Source organism: Furipterus horrens, unplaced genomic scaffold, assembly GCF_987537825.1.
Source record: "Furipterus horrens unplaced genomic scaffold, mFurHor1.1.pri manual_scaffold_17, whole genome shotgun sequence".
Lineage (NCBI taxonomy): Eukaryota > Metazoa > Chordata > Mammalia > Chiroptera > Furipteridae > Furipterus > Furipterus horrens.
In genome coordinates, this window is record NW_028327187.1 from 53346486 (window position 1) to 53366265 (window position 19780).

Below are 19780 nucleotides of genomic sequence, written 5' to 3' on the forward strand. Positions count from 1 at the left end.
AACATTCATTCTAGCAGGGACAGGCATACAACAAACAAATATCATTTAGGTAGCAAATAAGGACTATGAGGACAAGCTGAGCAGGGTAAGGGATGCCATAAGAGAATAAGAGAGTGAGAGTGGAAGTAATGGGAGTGTTAGTCTAGACAGGATGGTCAGGGAAGACCTCTTTGAGGAGGTGACATTTAGGCGGAAACCTGAAGAAAATCAGAGAGAGAAGCCGTGAGGCTATCTGGGGAAAGAGCCTTCCGGGCAGAAACAACAATAAAGGCTCTGAGGTGGAAGTTTAAGTGGGATGCATTTAGAACAGCAAGGGAGCCCAGTGTGATGCAGCAGAATGATTGAGGAGGAGTCATAGGGGTCATGCCTACAGAGGCAGTGTGGGGCTTGGTCATGTAGATCCTTGTAATATATGGCAAGAATTTTGAATTTTACTCCACTGGATGGTTTTGAGCAGACAGGGTCGGACTTGCATTTTATTCATAAAAGGATTCCTCTGGCTGCTGTGTGGAAAATAGCATAGAAGTGTGATGCCAAAGTAGGGAGACCAATTAGGAGTCTGTTGCCATGATACAATTAAAATATGATGGCAGCTTGGGCTAGGATGGTAATAATGAAGAAAAGTGAGTGAATTCTTGCTATATTCTGAAGATAGAATCAAGATAATATGTTGATGAACTGGATATAGGAAGTGAAAAAAAAAGAAAGGAGTCAACAGGAAAAACAAGTTTGTCATTTTCTGAAATGAGGGAGACTGGGGGAAATCAGATTAGGCTCCTTCAAACCACCTTCCCTCCCAGCCTTGTCATGAAGCCTTGAAGTCCTACAGTCCAGAACTTCTTTATGTTAAGGCCTGAAGGTCTCTGCCATCTAGGAAGGCCATACATTAAGCTATTTTCTGCCATTAATGTTGTGGCTGAAATTCATTTACCAGATCAGCCACAGGAGGGCAGAGCCCTAAGAAAAAAGACACATCAGAAACAAACATCCTCATCAGGTTAGGCGCCCTGGTCCCAGTTGTGTTTTCTTTCACAGACAAAAATCTCATTCCCTACATAGAGTAGTTTGCAGAAAGCCACCTATTCAACTTGAGTCCGGCAAAACCTCAGTGGGTCTCAGTCCTAGCAAAAACACTAAAGGACAGCTTTTAAAATTTGATGCCCAAGCTCCACTCCATACCAATTACATCAAATTCCTGGGGGTGGGGCCCAGGTGTTGTTATTTATGCTTCCAGTGATTTCAAAATGCAGCTAAAGTTGAAAACCACTGAACTAAAGGAACCTTGGACACCTTATCCTGAGCCACAGGGACAATTTGTTGGCTGCAGACGATACAGCACAACAAAATCCAGGGCTGGAGATCACTGCAGAGATTACAGTATTGATTGTTCATGGGGCTTGAGAAATGCCTTTGTGTTGCACATCCTGGTGCTAAAATCCTGCAGGCTGCAGCAGGAGCACAAGGAAGGGGCAAGAGAGAAAGATCTGTAGCTATGTTCAGGCAGCTCTCTTTGACTCCATGGGTGCCACAGACATGAGGCAAGTAAAATCTTAGTTCTACCTGACAGACACTCTCCTTTCTCTGTAATCATCTGTCATGGGATGCCCTAGTGTGCAGTGTGGAATGAGACATCTCTAGAGAACTGATGGGCCATGCAGTCCACCCTTAATTTTTACACATGAAATGGAGGCCTGGGAAGAGGATATGGTTTACTCAAAGTTATCAAAATAATTTTGTAGTGGAGCCAAAACTGGAACCCAAGTTTCCTGAGTCTTGGGTTAGTGATTGTTCCTCACAGCAGGCCAAAGCTGAAAGTCCATTCCTGATCTTTCATCCACTGGTTCTAGTTCTACTTTGGCCCTACTGAATAGATTCAAACATATGAAGAATCCCAACTGGCATCCTTTTATGTATTTACCTATGTGGAAGGGACAGCCTCCTTGCTACCCCTATCAATAAAGTCCAACATGAGATCCTGTCCTAGAGATACCACTACAAACAAAAGATTCAGATATATGGGAACAAAATCATGAGGGAGCAAGTGGGATTGCCATTATTTTCAGGTATTATAATCGTTTTTGGTGTCTATTACAGAGCCATTTTTCAGCTTGTTCGTGCCCCAATCTTAAGACTCCATCCTATTCACACTCTTCAGCCTCGATCGCTCATGGTGACTCACCCATTGCCAGTTGCCCTTTGCTACACGTCACAGAGTCACACTAGCTTTATGCTTTGACACAATGACACCTGCCTTGCTATGTGGCTACAAGGGGCTCTCAAAGGTTTCCCTGTCCCAAAGCATATTCAAAGCTCAGCTATGGGGCCTGAAGTTCTTTTCTTTTTTTTTTTTTTAAGTATATTTTATTGATTGTGTTGATACAGTAGTTCCAATTTTTTCCCCTTTGCTCTCCTCTGCCCAGTACCCCCATTTCCCTCCAGCAATCCCACTCCCCTTAGTTCATGTCCATGGGTCATGCATATAAGTTCTTTGGCTTCACCCTGTCTATTTTGTACCAACCAATTATGCTTCTTAGTCCCTGCACCATTTCCCCATTTCTTCCTCTACCTCTCTCAGCTGATAACTCTCCAAATGATCCCCATACCTATGATTCTGTTCCTATTCTGGTTTGCTTAGTTGGATTTTGTTTTTATTTTTTAGATTCAGTTGTTGATAGTTGTGAGTTTGTTATCATTTTAGTGTTCATAGTTTTGATCTTTTTAAATTCATTTGAATTAAAATACTGAAAATTGGGAAGACACTGGTCAAACTACAAATGTGGTATGAGGGAGGAGTAATGAACACAATTCAGGAGGGGCCAGCAGACTTTGGGTCTGCATGGGCCAAATCCTGCACACCACCTGTTTATGATATCACCTAATACAGGAAACTAAAGGACAACACAAACAAATGAACTAAATGGGACAAAGACCAGAATAGCAGTCAATAGGGAGGGAGAGAAGGGGGATAAGTAAGGGAAGGGCTTAGTCAAAGAACATGTATAAATGACTCATGGACATGGACAACGGGGAGGGATATGATTGTGGGAGAAGGGGTGGGCTGGGTGGGGGAGAGAAATGGGGGAAAAATGGGACAACTCTAATTGAAAAATCAAAAAATAAAATAAAATAATAAATAAATAAATAAATAAAGCTTTATTGGAACATAGCCACGCTCTTCATTTATATACAGTATTGCCTCACTTATTGCGGGTATTACATTCTAGACCCCCTGCGAAGTAGGAAACTTACATTTATTCTACACTCTTAAACCTACGTAACTTTAACAACATACGTATACAGCACCGCAAAATCCCGCAATATAGCGAAAAATCCACGATAAATAATTAAATATAATATTTTTAAAAATTCTGCAATACAGTGAGGCCATGATAAGTGAACCGCAATATAGAGTGGGACTACTGTATTGCCAATGGCTGCTTTTGTGCTATAATGTATGGCCTGCAAAGCTTAAAATAATATGGCCCTTAACAGAAAAATTTGCTGATCTCTGCATCAACTCATTAGCATACAGCCACCCACTGGTTCTAAAACCTTCATGATGACAAGAATCATTAGGGAAGGGTTGTTAAAATACAGAATCCTAAACCTACACCAGACTTAAAAAGTAAGAATCTCTGAAGGGATGGAGCCCAGAAATTTATGTTGTTGAAAATGTCCTAACCCATTAAGCATAGATTGATTGAGTACCTTAAAGATGAGACATCTGAGCTCTTCACTGACCCATTTTTCCTTCAAGCAGCTGGGGGTCTCATTTTGCAACAGGTACCCTTTCTGGCTAAAATGAATTTTAGCTTGAAACAAGGGACTAAAATTACTAAATACCTCTGGGGCCAATGCAAGCCCCTTGAAACAAATATGAAGCCAGCAGTTGGGTAGAATAAGCAATAGAGGAGAAAGCCTGCCTCTCCCTCAGAACTGAATTCAGCAGCTAGTGATTCTTTGGCCATTTAAAAATTTTGTGGCTCTTTTAGTACAGATTTTAGGGTTGTGTTCATTTATATCTTGTCTGAAGTAAAGCATATGGCCAAATATTTTAGTGCATGATAGAGCCCTACTTAGATAATTATGAAAGAATTTTAAGAAGATGAAGTTCAGGTTCCTAAAGCTCTAACAGCCCTGATTCTCCTTTCTGCTGGCTCACTGTCTTTCATACCTGAGCCAATACTTATAGGCAATTCCCATAGCAAGCACTATGGGAGGCTGAGACAATAAAAAGCTATTCTGGTTTCATGGGCCCACTAATAAGGGCCCCAGGCAGCCTTCTTTCCTCTACTTGGAACTTCCTAGATGTGAACATGTCCTCTCTCCAGCCTCGAAGATCTCCCATGAACCACACATGATCCCCATCTATTGCCTAGTCAGGTGGTTCTGCCCACAGTTCCCTGGACACACTGAGCTCTTCCGTGCCCAACTAATACTGTCTCTTCACCATCCCTGCCTTTCATGGCCTCCAGTGTCCCTTTTGCTCAGCTAAACGACATCTCTGAAGCCCAGCTCAAATTCTACCTTGATCCTAAATCCTTCCCCAATTCCTCCATTCCCCTCCCTGCATGACCATTGCTCATTTCTCCAACCAGGTTGTAGGAGAGATGACATTTTACATTACTATGTCTCCCCCTAGCACCAAGCACAGAAAAAAAAAAAAAAGGTAGCTGATTGCTAAGCTTAATCAATTCAGCAAATATTGTTTGAGTACCTACGATCTACCAAGCACTATACTTCAAGAAGCTCTGTGGAAAAACAATTCTTCTGCAGTGGTTCCTATTATTTTGGCTTTTTTCCCTGGCCAGGTGGCTCTAAGCAGAAGGTGGCTCTTTGGGTACAGGCTAAGTTTTCAGAACCAGAAAATTAGGGTTTCATTTGAAGGGAGTGTATGCTTGCTTTATCAGGGCCATTCTAGGCCACAACCCAGTAGTTCATCTATTTTAAAGTATTTATTGAGGACATACTATGTGCCAAGGTCTAACAGTACCAAAATTAATACATATTCAGTCAGTTATGGGGAATGGTTGGTTGTTCAAATATTAAGGAACACCCTTAAATATATATTGGCTTAGTAAGTAGCTATCTATGCAGAATGATTTGAGGGGCCCTGGGAAAGGACCCCTGTGACTGCTCAATATATCCCCAAATGGTCTGCCATGGTATGAGTCACTCTGTTAAAAAGAAAATGTCATCTGAAAGAGACTACATATTTGACCAGTAGTTCATAATATGTGCCTTGGCTACATATCAGAATCATCTGGAGAGCCTTTTCAAAAGAGGAATACCTAGGCTATATTCGCAGGGCTTCTAATTCTCTTGGTCAGGGATAGAGCTCAAGTATTAATATTAGTTAAGGGCTTCATGGGGGGTTCCATTGCACAGCCAGTGTTGAGAACCACTATATTAGACCATCATCAGCCACAGAATGTAGGAGCTGCCAGGAGCCTTAGAGATTTTCTGGTCCAATGTATCCTAAATTCTACTGAGCATCAGACTTGCTTGTGGCTCTTATTTAAAAAAATCATTGGGCCACATTCTGGACCTATCGGGAGACTGTCTTCTGGAAGAAGTGGTCAGCTTAAACATAACAAGGGTTTTGGTAAGAGGCAGTGGTCTCCGCACCCATGAGATGCCAAGTGCCTACTTTAAACACAGTAGTATTAATATGTTCTATGATACAGGGGCTATAATACTGAACATATACTGGTGATCTTCAAGAACTTTCACTGTAGCTTTAGAGAGAAGATTCTCTCAGTTGATTTTTGTTCTTCACGGTAGTTATGGCCTATAAAGTCACCTCAAAAACTGAACTAATAAATACTGAACAGTTATTCACAGATGTGTGTATGTATGTATCTCACATACATTATACTCTTAAATTCTAAAAGCAACTCGTCCTGTAGATTCTATTTTCTTTATTTTACCAGGAGAAAATAAGGTTCTGAAATGTTAAGTGATTCACCTGAGGCCACCCCACAAATAGGGGCATGAGTTGGGATTCAAACCCCATGCAACTGTCACCACAGTCAGAGTTTCTTGCAGTACATTGCACTGCCTCCTACCATCTTTATCCTCTGGGACACCTCTGTATGACTGCTGAAATAAGAAGACAGAGTGTTGCCTTGTTTGACCTCAGCTGGGAATGTGTGCATTGAGAGACTCAAACTTTTCATGCTCTGCACATGTCTGCAAATGACTAGGAGAGCATTGTGAGTATTAATTTTGTGGTTACAAATACATTTTAGGAAATAGGCAAATATGCAAACATGGAATCTGTGAACAATGAGGATCAACTGTATATGTATTCAAGGTTGACATTCAGTCAGGATGCACTGGTATGGCCACATGTATTGTAAAATATTGAGGGATTCTTTCACACTAATTGTTAAGTAGCCACTGCCCTAAGCTTTCTGGTGCCACCTGATCTCTCCCCTGGGACCTCTTTACAAATGATCAACTAAAGGGTTAACACATGGCACAGTTAGGAGGCCTTCAAGGCTCTACTCCAGTGCCTATGGCTGGCTTACATTCCCACTGGATGGCCCCTTCTATATGTACAGGCTGCTAATTGTTTTGACTATCACCCCTGCATGTTATGTGTTCTCCCATGTCTATGCTTAAAGGGTTTAGAGATCACAAGGCCAAGAACTAGAATTTAAGCTCTCTGAGGGTAGGAACCATGTCTGTCCTGTGCACTGCTATATTTCCAGTCTGGAAGAACACCTAGAATAAATAGCAGGCATTCAGTAAAGATTTGATGAATGAATGTATTAAAAATTCTCACTAAGGTTATTCAGGTACAGGTGTTTAGAAGACATGAGTCTCATGCAAAGTCTTAAAGCAAACAGCCATCTATTAGAAGAGATGTGGACTAATACAAGAACAGAAGTCCGCAGGGCAGTAAGAACTAAGAAATGTACAAGGAAGAGAAGGAAAGCAGCCTGGCCTTAATGAAGAGGCCATGGAATAGGACAGTGGGGGCCATCAGAACTGGGGGCAAAGGGTGATGGCACTGGAATGACAGTTGGGACAGAGATTGGGGAAGTATTTGGCTCTTCATTCTGCAGCTAAGTTTGGATACTTTAGTTTATTTTACTGTGATAGCTGGTAATTGGATTTCCTTCATTCTTTAAACCAATATTTACTGAGTGCTCACTCTGTGTCAGGTGCTATTCCAGACACTGGGGATACAGCAGTGAACAAAAAGCAGTCCCTATGCTCATGGAGCTGACATTTGAATGAGAGATATGAACAATAAATACATAAAAATGTAATATTTCACGGGAATGTAAAATGTCACAGCCACTCTGGAAAATGGTCTGGTAGTTTCTTTAATGAACTAAACATACATCTAATATACTTGTATGACTGAAAAACAGCACTTTTGGGCATTTGTCCAAGAGAAATGAAAACTTGTGTTCACAAAAAACATGTACACTAATGTTTATAGCAACTCTATCCACACTAGCCAAAACCCAGAAACGACTTAGATGTCCTTCAATGGGTGAATGACTAAAAAAATTGTGGTACATCCACATTGTGGAATACCATGGAATACTACTCTGCAGAAAAAGGGGATAGACTATCGATACATGCAACAACTTGGATGAATCTCAAGGGTTTAATGCTGAGTGAAAAAAGCCAATCCCAAAAGGTTATGTACTATATTATTCCATTTATATAATATTCTTGAAATATTGAACTTATAGAAACTGTGTAACAGATTAATGGTTGACAAGGATTGGGAGGTGGAGAGGAGGTGGGTATGGGTACAAAAGGGCAACATGAGGGGTTCTTTTAGTAACAGAACTGACCAGGATCTTCATTGTGTTGATGTATACATGAACCCACACATGTGATAGACTGACATTGAACCGTACACACACATTGTATTGATGTCCTGGCTTTGGCTTGGTTTTGATATAGTACTGCAGATACGGAGGATATAGACATTGGGAGAAACAGGGTTAAGGGTACACAGGAATATCTCTATCTAAAATTATTTCTTTTTTTTTGAATTTTTAAAATTTAATTTATTGGGGTAACATCGCGTAATAAAATTATATAGGTTTCAGGTGTACAATTCTATAATACACCATCTGTATATTGTATTGTGTATTCACCCCATCAAGTCAAGTCTCCTTCTATCACCATTTATCTCTCCTATACCCTCTCTACAATTACTTCAAAATTAAAAATTAAAAAATTCAAGGTTTCAGTTCTGATGGAAAAATTAAGTAGTATCAGGAGTTAGTGACAGGGAGATACTATCTTAGAAAGGAGAGTCCAGGGCAGCTTCTGTAAGTGGGTGACATTTGAAGACAACTGCCTAACAAAGTAACCCACAAGGGGTCTCTTATCAGAGCAATACATTCTAACCACACAACAACCACATTTTTAGGAGAAAAGTGATAGCCAGTTTCATGACTGAAGATTGGGGAGTGGGCACTGATTGCCCACTGCCCAATAGGCAACTGCACATGCTCAGTAAGGTGGAGAGGGAGGGGCCTATCGGTAACGCCCACTGAGGGGCAGGGCTTCTCTGCCCATAAACAGTGAATTGTGATTGAGAAAGGCCTAGCTGTCAGGGAGCATGTCACAGGGTGGGTGGGTAGGGAGGTAGAGAATATGTGTGCATGAATATATGTGTGTTAGGTTCACAGTGACACAAAAGAGAGCTGGGGGCCAAGGGGAGAGGCAGTTAGTGCCAGAGTTTGAGTTGAATCCTATCCCCCTGACATGCACCTGTGCACTGTCCCTGGCTTTGCAAAGAAAAGTCATCTCTATCCGGAAAATCTTTCCCTCCATCTTTGCCTGGGAAATCCTGCCCCATCCTTCAAGGTCTAGCTCAAGTGAATCCCCTGTGAAGCCTCCCCCGCTTTCATGCTCTTCACCCCCAACAGATGTGACTTCCACTGTGGCTACGGGATGGGAGTGAAACCACAGTGCTGGGGTGTAGGGGAGTGTTGGAGACACTGGGAAAGGACAACCAGACTGGAGGTGTAAGGAGGGCTCTGAATTTTGCACATGGAATGTTTACACTTGAAGTTATGAATTTGAGTTAAAATTACTCTAAGGATATAAGCTAGTAATGGGCATTGGACCTTGTGAATCCAACTCTTAAGGAGAGGAACCTGGGGGTTTTCACTTTTAATAAGTAATCCTGCTGACTATATGATCAGGCAAGTTTGGGAAACACTGTTCTAGTCTAAAGCCTTAATTTATGGATGAGGAAACAAGTTCAGAAAAGGAAACTGACCTTTTAACTGACCATGCAGCCAATTACAGTAGTGATTGAATCAGGGCACAGCTCAACCTGTTTGTAGAACTGTACCTCCCCAGAAACTTTATGTTAAATTCCCCACACACAGTGATGGGTCTCATACATTGCAGGCTATTTAATAAATACCTGTATGAATGAATAAATAAGATTTGCACCCACTGTCTGCAAGGACTTTATGGGAGTTAAACACTGGACAGGTAAATTTTGATGGGGCACAGCAAAAAAAGACGTAGAAAATACCTATGGAACTGTGGCAGTAGGCAGCTTAAGTGAGGTAAAGCAGAGGACACAGAGTACTGTACAGCCCTTCAAAATTCTCAAGCCCTGGATGTGAGAGTAGACAGGATGTTAAGAGGTATGTTTTATGTTCAGTCCTAATTCCTTGGCTTACAAAATGTTGGTCCTAGTCTCTCCTCCCCCCCTCTCTCTCATCACTATCACTTTTCAATATGGAGTCCTCATTTCAGGAGGAAGGGTGGATAGCAAAGAGGCTCACTCACCTGATGAATGTGCAGAACTGTAAGAACGATGAATTCCTTAGCGCTCCTACAGAGAGAAGAGGGAACAGGAGAGTAGTGTATAATGCACTAGGTATTCATCTAGCACAAGAAGCAACACCAGAATATCCCCCTGGACTGCACTCAGGTATATGGATTAGGACAGAGGGCAATCTGAGTATCTATCTGCATGGCTGCCTAACCTCCCATCATTTGTTGAGAGCTGATATAAACCATCCATATAGGTTCATACAGGCATCTGAAGTGGTATTACGATTATCCCTGAGGTTGGCATTTTTCAGATTTTTAAATATTCCTTCTCATATTCTCTCTGTAGAAATCCCCAAACCTTAGGAGCAATTTTATCTGCAGACTAGAAAATTCTCAAGGAAACTAAAGGCCTGAATTATGAAAATCAAAGGGTATACAATCAGTCTCGGGAACCATGTACTATGATTATTGACAATTTGGTATTTAAGCAAGAGGGGACACTCAAAGGAAAAACCCAAAGCAGGTCATTTGGTCACCATGACTCATACTCAGCAGATTTGTTTTAATTGAAGGACCAAAAAATGAGAGCACGGGAGCCACAGATGGAAGTCAAGACTCTCCAGATAGCAAATACTGAAAAGAATGAAGAACTTGAAACTCTTCCAGCATGAATTATGCCAATGATCAAACAGGATTTAAGGTATGAACATTTTCTCCCAGGAATACATAATCCTTTAAAAGAACTAAAAGTACTGGAAAGAGTTTGCCTTGAAGGAACGTTCCCTCTCCTTGCTGGCCTTTTTCAAATGTTTATGGGAACAAAGATATTCAAGAAGCAGAGTTAAATGCCCTTGATTCTGGGTATTCAAGAAAAGTCAAGCCCCCTGCTTAAAAGACTGGAACATTATGCATATTCAGTGAGGCAAAGTTCTGAGATGAATTAGTGCCAGTCTGGGAAGCTCCCAGGAGAAAGAAGGAGTTGTGTTCCAGGGAAAATACCACGGAAGAATCTGTCCCTTTTTCTTAAGTATATTTTACTATGTTGTTACAGTAGTCCCAATTTCTTTTCCCTTTGCTCCCCTCTTCCCAGTGCCCCCCTTCCCTGCAGCAATCCCATCCCCCTTTGTTCATGCCCATGGGTCGTTCATATAAGTTCTTTGGCTTCACCCTTTCCTATATTATTCTTAACTTCCATCTGTTATTTTATACCAACCAATTATGCTTGTTAGTCCCTGCACCATTTTCCCATTTCTCCACCTTCCCCCGCCCAGCTGATAACCCTGCAAATGATCCCCACACCTATGATTCAGTTCCTGTTCTGGTTGTTTGCTTAGTTTGTTTTTGTTTTTATTTTTTAGATTGAGTTGTTGATAGTTGTGAGTTTGTTGTCATTTTAATGTTCATAGTGTTGATCTTCTTTTTCTTAAATAAGTCTCTTTAACATTTCATATAATAATGGCTTGGTGATGACGAGCTCCTTTAGCTTTACCTTGTTTGGGAAGCACTTCATTTGCCCTTCCAGTCTAAATGATAGCTTCGCTGGATAGAGTAGTCTTGGTTGTAGGTCCTTGTTTTTCATCACATTGAATACTTCTTGCCAGTCCCTTCTTGCCTGCAAAGTTTCTTTTGAGAAATCAGCTGATAGTCTTATAGGGACCACTTTGTAGGTAACTCTCTGCTTTTCTCTTGCTGCTTTGAAGATTCTCTCTTTATCTTTCACCTTTGGCATTTTAATTATGATGTGTCTTGGTGTGGTCCTCTTTGGGTCTAGCTTGTTTGGGACTCTCTGTGCTTCCTGGATATGATTGTCTATTTCCTTTGCCAAATTTGGGGAGTTTTCCTTCATTATTTTTCACATAAGCTTTCGATTTCTTGCTCTTCCTCTTTTCCTTCTGTCACCCCTATGATTCAGATGTTGGCACGTTTAAAGTCCCAGAGAGTCCTAAGCCTCTACTTATTTTTTTTTTAATTCTTGTTTCCTCGTTTTGTACTAGCTGACTGTTTTTTTCTTCCTTATGTTCCAACTCATTGATTTGAACCCTGGTTTCTATCTCTTCACTATTGGTTTTGTGTGGATTTTCCTTCATTTCATTTAGCATAGCCTTCACTTCTTCCCTTATGCATTTGCCATACTTATGCATTTGCCATACTTAAGCATATCTGTCAAGTCTGTGAGCATCTTTATCATCAGTGTTTTGAACTCTTCATATGTTAGGTTGGCTACCTCCTCGTTTCTTAGGAGGTTTGGCTATCTCCTCATCACTTAGTTCTCCCACTGGAACCTTGATCCGTTCCCTCTTTCAGACCATATTTCTCTGTCTCCTCATCTTGACAGGCTCCTGTGTTTGTTTGCCTCTTTGTCTTAGGTAGAGCTGTCAATCCTGTTATGTTGAAAGGGACAGAGCCTTAGGTATTCGTCAGTACACAGCGACGCGATTCACCACGTTGTGGCGCTGTTGTGGGGGAGGGGTTCGAGAGGGAACAATGTTGCTTGCTCAGCACTCGCCCCTTTTCTAGGCACTTCTCCTACTTCCGTATGGGACTGGTGCCTCTCTAGCTGTTGCCCTGGCTGTCGTTCCCAGAGTGGATGGGTCTGCGGATGTTCTAGGACCGTGGGGGCCCTTTAAACAAGTGGACTCTGCTGAGTGACTGGCAGTTTCTGCCTCCGGCCCAACCCCCACTGGTTTGCACAGTCAGAAGCAATGAGGCTTTATTGTCCTCGGCGCTGGAACCGTGAGTTGTGGGGTCTGGTCTGGTGCTGGGAGCATTCCCCAGGTGTCCCTCCCAACTTTTTAAAACGTGTGACTGTGCTTTCTGCCGGCCTGCCGCTGTTGCCACTGCTGCCACCACCACACCGCGTCCTCTCCGCCCTGGCTCTGCCCCTCCTACCTGTCTGGATGAGTATTTCTTCTTTATATCTTTGTTTGTTGGACTTCCATGCAGCTCAATTTTCTGGAACTTCTGGTTGTCTCTAGATTTGAGGTAGCTGTATTCCTTCTTAGTTATGGAGGGAGACGCAGCGTGTCTGTCTAGGCCTCCATCTTGGCCGAAAGTCAAGAATCTGTCTCTTAAAGAGGGCAGGAACATAGTTATATGACTTGTCTGCTCCAGTCCCTGCCACATCTCTTCATTTCATGTAGAACAAAGCCAAAGTCTTTATAGTGTTTACAACTCTTCCCCTTCTTTACCCAATTCCACAGATTGGGTTCTCTCCTGTTCCCCAAACATGCCAGACACACTCCTGCCTTAGGGCCTTGGCCCTGGCTCTTCTCTTGTTCTCCAACATCCACACCTCTTTCAAGTCTTTCTTCAAATGCCATCTTCTCAATGAGGCCAACACTGGCCATGCTATTTAAAGTTGCATGCTGTACTCATGTGCTCAGCACTCCTGATCCTCTTTATCCTGATCCACGTTCTAGTCTTCAATAACAACTCATCAACTTATAGTACACTGTACAATTACTTATCATGTTTATTGCTGATAATGTATTTCATTCCACTAGAATGTAAACTCTAATGCAAATGGATTTTGTCTGTCTTATCTACTGCTGTATATTCAGTTTTAGAACAGTATCTGGTGCACAGCAGACACTCAATAATAGATATTTATTGAATGAATGAATGAATGAATGAATGATCCACTAGCCCCTAAGGTTATCAAATGAGCAAGCTCCGTTTTGATCCCAAAGGAGCTCTGGACTCCCTCACAAAATTGGGCTACTTTGTTCTAGGGTATAAAGATATCCACTGAAAGCAAAGCAAAGACTTCTGAGAGGTTATGCTGAAAGAACTCCAACATTTCCTGATGGGGTTGAAAGAACTCACCTCATACTGGTGTGGTTATAGAGGGAGAAGGGTGGAGGAGGGGAATACAATGGACACCTGAACTTAGGAAGAGACAAACTAAAGGTCATTAGGAACCAGACACATTCTAAGATATCGAGCTAGAGGGGGAGTACTTCAAGAAAGGCCTGCTCTAGACTTCAAGAGGGAACATTCCAAATCCCTTCAGAGCTCGTGAAAGGGTGCTGTTCCATACTCAGAGCACTAAGTCTTCCTTTGAAGGGGAGGCAGGGGCTTAAGGGCAGGTGGGCTTTGGGACAATAAAAAAGATGAGTGGGATAAAAACACTCTGAACCAAGGAGGGATGAAGGAGATGGAGGCAGAGGTGGAAGAGACTACATAGGTAGAGAAAGAGTGAGAGAGCCAGTACATGGTTCCATTGGGGGGGGGAGAATAGCCAAGGTCCCCCAACTAAGGTTAGTCCATGGAATTAAAAACTTACACCTTGTTTTAAAGTCAGAAGGGACACCTGGGGAGCATTCCCAGTTTCTCACCAGACTGAACGCAGCTCACCGTCCCAGAACCTAGGAAAATCAAGCCTCATTGCTTTTGACTGTGTAAATCAGTGGGGGTTGGGGCAGAGGCAGAAACTGCCAGTTTCTCAGCACAGTCTGCTGGTTTAAAGGGCCCCCACGGTCCTAGGACGTCCGCAGACCCATCCACTCTGGGAACGACAGCCAGGGCAACAGCTAGAGAGGCACCAGTCCCATACGGAAGTAGGAGAAGTGCCTAGAAGAGGGGCAAGTGCTGGGTAAGCAGCATTGTTTTTTCTCAGACCCTCCCCAACATACAGCACCACAACATGGTGAAACAGGTTGCCCTGTACTGATGAATCTCTAAGGCTCCGCCCCTTACAACGTAACAGGAGTGACATCTCTACCTAAGACACAGAGGCAAACACACACAGGAGACTTCCAGCCAAGACGGAGGCCTAGATTGACACACTCCCTCTCCCTCCACAACTAAGAAGGAATACAACTACTGCAAAATCAGAAATAACCAGAAGTTCCAGAAAATAAATGGAAGTCCAACATATGAAGTTATAAAGAAGTGGTTCTCCTCCAGACCGGTAGGGGGGGTGAAGCTGGGGCAGAGAGGTCAAGTTGTGCTGTCGGCGGCAGCAGTGGCGACGGCAGCGGGACAGTGGTAAGCACAGACACCCGTATTTAAGGGGAGGCGAGAAGCACCTGGAGAGCACCCCTGGCTGCAGACCAGACATGTCAGCTTGCGATTCCAAAGCCTGGGAAGGCAGACCTCCATTACCTTGGACTGTCAGGCCCAGAACGGGTGGGGATGGAGGAGGAGGCTGGCCTCTCAGTTGAGAGTGAATGGCAGGAATCCATCTTGGACCCCCACCCCCACAGAAAACACCACAGCATGCATGGTGAGAAGGGTCTCCTGGTTGTGACGAGTGCAAGGGGCTCTGCTCCCTATAGTGTAGGAGGTGTGACAGCTCCACCCAGGAAGCAAAGATAAACACAAAACTATCAGGATGGCACAGATCATGGTAGAGATCCTGGTGATACAGCTGACCAGACAGCAAATATCTAATCTAACAGACCAGCAGATAGATCATCTTTCTGAGGCACAGTTCAGAGCTTTGGTTATAAAAATGCTTACAGACCTAACAGCAGATCTTAAACAAGATGGGGAAGGAATGAAGCCTAGTCCTGCTGAAATGAACAAAACACATATGAAACTAGTGGTGAGGGAAAGAAAACCAGGGATCAAATCAACAAATCGGAACATAGGGAAGGAACAAACAGTCAACCAGTGCAGAGAGAGGAAATGAAAAGTGAGGAAAATGAGGAGAGGCTCAGAAACTTATCGGACAGATATAAGCAGGCCAACATCTGAATCATAGGGTTGCCAGAAGGTGAATAAAAAGAACTAGAAATAGAAAAATTATGTGAAAAAATAATGAAGCAGAACTTCCCTAACTTGGGGAAGGAAATAGACTTACAGCTCCAGGAAGCACAGAGAGCTCCAGATAAACTGGACCCAGGGAGAACAACACCAAGACACATTATAATCAAAATGTCAAAAATTAAGGATAAAGAGAGAATCTTAAAAGCCGCAAGGGAGAAGAAGTGAATTATGTACAAAGGGGTCCCAATAAGACTATCAGCTGATTTCTCAAAAGAAACTCTGCAGGCAAGAAGGGACTGGCAAGAAATATTCAAAGTAATGAAAAGCAAAAACCTACAACCACGAATACTCTATCCAACGAAGCTGTCATTCAGAATAGAATGGCAGAGAAAGTGCTTCCAGGACAAAGTAAAACCGAAGGAGTTCATCATATCCAAACCACTGTAATATGAAATGTTAAAGGGACTTGTTTAGGAGAAAGAGAATCTAGACTATGAACATTAAAATGAAAACTGTATCACAACAACCAACAACAGACGCTAGGGAACTGAAACAAAGGCAAACTAAGCAGGCAACAAGAGTGGGAAAAGAATTATAGGTATGGGGACCATTATGGGGGGAGGTCAGCAGGGAAAGGGAAGAGGGTAAAGTGCAGGTGATGGTACAGGAATTAAGAAGCATAGTAGGAGGGAGTGGAGTAGACAGGAAGACGTTGAGAAGAATTATATGCACAACCAATGGGCATGGACTAAGGGGGTGGGACAGCTGGAGGGAGGGGTGTCACTGGGTGGAGGGGAACAATGGGAAAAGAAATGGGGACATTTGTAACAGCATAATCAATAAAGCATATTTAAAATTTTTTTTAAAAAAACAACTTTCACCTCTGTCCCCTCATTCCTTATCAAGAAGTCTATACAAGGCAATATGTGGTGGTATATGTGTGTGCATGTGGTGGGAGTGTGAGGTACTGGAGTGTGTATGATGTATGCATGTGTGTGTAAGCATGTGGCACAGGTAGATATGAGCATGTATGTAGTACATGGTGTATGGTATGTGGTGATATGCATGTGCAAAGTGTGTGTGTGTGGTGTATCATGCATGGTGTATGTGATTTGTGGTGGCACAGTATAAATCTGTGGTGTGTGTGGTGTGTGGTAGGGGTGTGGGTGCACAGTGTATGTATGATGTATGTGTGGTATAAGGTGAAATGGTAAGTGGTGTGGGAAGTATGTAGTATGCATGGTGTCTGCGTGTGAGCATATGAAGTCTGTCCAGAAAATGTCCAGCTATTGTTAATGAGAATGGTTTGAGTGACATCGATGTAACATGGCAGCCAAGGAAAGTGGACTGGAATGCACATACGTGAACAATGACGAATGACTTCAGTGTACTAGTCAGTGGGGACGATGGATGCTGTTGAGTGAGCAGATGTACTGTGTGGCTGTCACTTTCAAAATGACTAAGTAGAGCAATGAATTTGCATCAAATTTTGTGTTAAGCTTGAACATTCTTCTGCAGAAACTATTGGATGATTCAGAAGGCCACAGTTATGGGAAACTGGTGATTGGCAGCTTCATCACAACAACACACCCACTCTGCATCATGTCTTGTGCAGTTTTTTTGGGAAACATCAAATCACGCAGGTGATTAAGCCCCAATACAGCCCAGATTTGGCTCTCTGTGACTTCTGGCTTTTCCCAAAACTAAAATCACCTTTGAAAGGGAAGATATTTCAGACCATTGAGGAGGTTCGGGAAAATACTACAGGGCAGCTGATGGCAATTGGGAAAACTGTGTGAGGTCCCAAGGTGCCTACTTTGGAGGGAACTGAGGTGTCATTGTCCTATGTACAATGTTACTTGTATCTTGCATCTTCTTCAATAAATGTCTCTATTTTTCATATTACATGGTTGGATACCTTTTGGACAGACCTCATATATGGGGTGTGCATGATGCATGTGAGTATGTGTATTGTGCATAGGGTATGTGTGTGTGGTATATGTTGTGCATGTGGTGTGTGAGTGCTATGTGATGGCATGGTATGTGGTGTGTGTGCGTGCGTGGGATGTAATGTGAATGGTGCATGTGCGCACTATGTGGTGGCTTGGTGTGTATGCATATGGTGTGTATGTGGTGGCATGGCATGTGTTTGGTATGTGAGTTATGTGGTGGTATGGTGTGTGTGTGAATGTGTGTGGTATGCATGGAGTATGGAATATGTAGTATGTGGTGTATATGGTGTAAGGAAGGGGAAATGTCAATGTGATTATTCCCATGTACAGTTGGTTATGGTCTCCTAGTACTCCTTTCTCTGTCTCACCTGCCCCAATTTGTGAAGGGCATGAAGGGGTCACACACACCCTGAGTAAAATCCACAATGGCAGGTTCCTATCCTTAGCCCACTGGCCAGGGATTTTGATTTTCTTCTCCTTGTTTTTTTTGGGGGGAGCAATGGAGGTGAAAAACAATGTATTGTTCACAATGTGCTTATCTCAGAGTGTTCTTTTAATGGCATGTTTGGTTCTCATTTGTCACTTGCTTTGTCACACTGCACAGTAAGTTGAAAACCAAGGGGCTTGGGTGAGATTAGTAGTGAGGTAGGAGGTGTGAGGTGAGCTCTGACAGGAGGCTGTTCTTTGTGTCTGCTCACACCACTGGAGAAGGCTAAGCCAAAGTGTGTGAAGGCCCCCGAGGTCCCAGAAGGGCTGGACTCTGAAGTCCTGGGTAGATAGGAGCCCTGGGGCTACTCTTCCTAGAAGGGCTCCTGGTTCAGTGCCAGGGAGGACCATGATAGTCCTATGCCAGTGGTGGGGCAGGGGAGGGAGGAGTGCTCAGCTCCTGCCAAGGCCCAGAAGGCACCTGTTACCTGATGAGTTCTATGAACCTCTCCCTGGGGGCTTCACTCACGTCCTCCTCATTAATAGCCACAATCTGGTCACCAGCCAGGAGCTTGTCCTCAGAGGGGCCTCCTGCAGAGGAGAGGAGAGAATGAGGGACTTGGGGACACTACTGGGAAAGCACAGTTCTGAGGGAGTCACCAGTGTCTGAGGAAGCTGAACTGGGTGCAGAAGCCTGCAGGAGATGGTACAGGCTGAGTGGTGCCACTGGTGGGGGTGGTATTTGAGCTCTGTGCTACTGCTGCCAGTGGTGGATGGAGGGCAGAGGACTAATGAAAGAAAATGAAGTAGACCTCCCTCCTTTGGCTGGGAGTGGTGTGGTGGCAAAGGCCTCAGATGAGACAAACTAGTGCTGTCCTAGCTGGGTTCTAAAGAGGAATACAGGCTTCCACTTCACCAGGCTCAGGCTCAAGGAATGAGTTTCAGACTGCTGGAGGTGGTACAGGTGATAAGAAGAATCTTCTTACTTGAACATTATTCATACTTGCTGCTCTGAAATATTTAGGCATTCACTTGCCTGGAACAAGGGGATTGACTAAATAACCCAAAGGGTTTAATTTCTTTCAACTCTGAGGGATGCTCCTCTCCAATAAATGGGGGGGGGGGCACAGACCCTAAATCATAGGCAGTTTGAAATTGCTTTCTCTCATTCCCATTTTTACTGTTGAGGTTAAGAAATCAGATCTGTTTGAGGGACATTTCTTCTTGGTTGAGGTAAAGGGTGTGGGTAGAGGGGTACAGACACTGCTGCCCCTGGTGTTTAGCAAAGATATTCTTGGAGAAAAGCTTTTCAGAGATTCAGGGCGAATGAGAAATCAGACCCAGCCTCACTCAAACCCAAAGAAATGTTTAATGACATGTTGCAATTGCAAACCAGCCTGAACTCTTGTTTGTGTACACTTCAAAGGGCCAGATCCCAACTGCTACCTCTACAAAGAATTGTGCTGTGCAAATTCTAAAAACATGAACAAAAAACAAGCAACTATGTTGCTTGGGCACATAGTTCAATGGCTCTGGAGCATGGGGCTTGTATTCTGGGGGCTCAGTCAGCAGGGCTCACCATTCCAACTGCAATGGCCCTCAATCCCCTCAGCCAAGTCTCTTGACAGCACAGAGACTACAGGAGCAGAAAGCATGGTGGTGAAGAGTGCACTCTTTGCAGCCAGCCAGACCTGGTCTCTAATCCCAACTGCCATTCATTAGTTGTGTGACTGACCTTGGATGAGACATTTAATCTGCCTTTCCTTATCTGTAAAATGGGAAAATATCTAGACCTACACATCATAAGAATGTCGGGAGGATAAATAAGATGATGATGTATAAACAGTTGATTGATGTTGGTAAGAATTTGATAAATGTTAGTTATTAGATCCTCTGAGGGACAATTTCTTCAA

At 43.2% G+C, this 19780-nt stretch overlaps 1 protein-coding gene across 1 annotated transcript in view; it reads right to left on the reverse strand.

The window, feature by feature from the left end:
• FRMPD3 (FERM and PDZ domain containing 3) overlaps nucleotides 1-19780 on the reverse strand; it is a 162872-nt gene that overhangs the window by 54593 nt on the left and 88499 nt on the right. Inside the window, exons 3-4 of the mRNA XM_090264719.1 lie at nucleotides 18356-18458; nucleotides 9790-9835 (exon numbers count right to left, since the gene is read on the reverse strand). Of these exons, the coding sequence (XP_090120845.1) occupies nucleotides 9790-9835; nucleotides 18356-18458 (149 nt within the window). The remainder of the gene's footprint in view (nucleotides 1-9789; nucleotides 9836-18355; nucleotides 18459-19780) is intronic.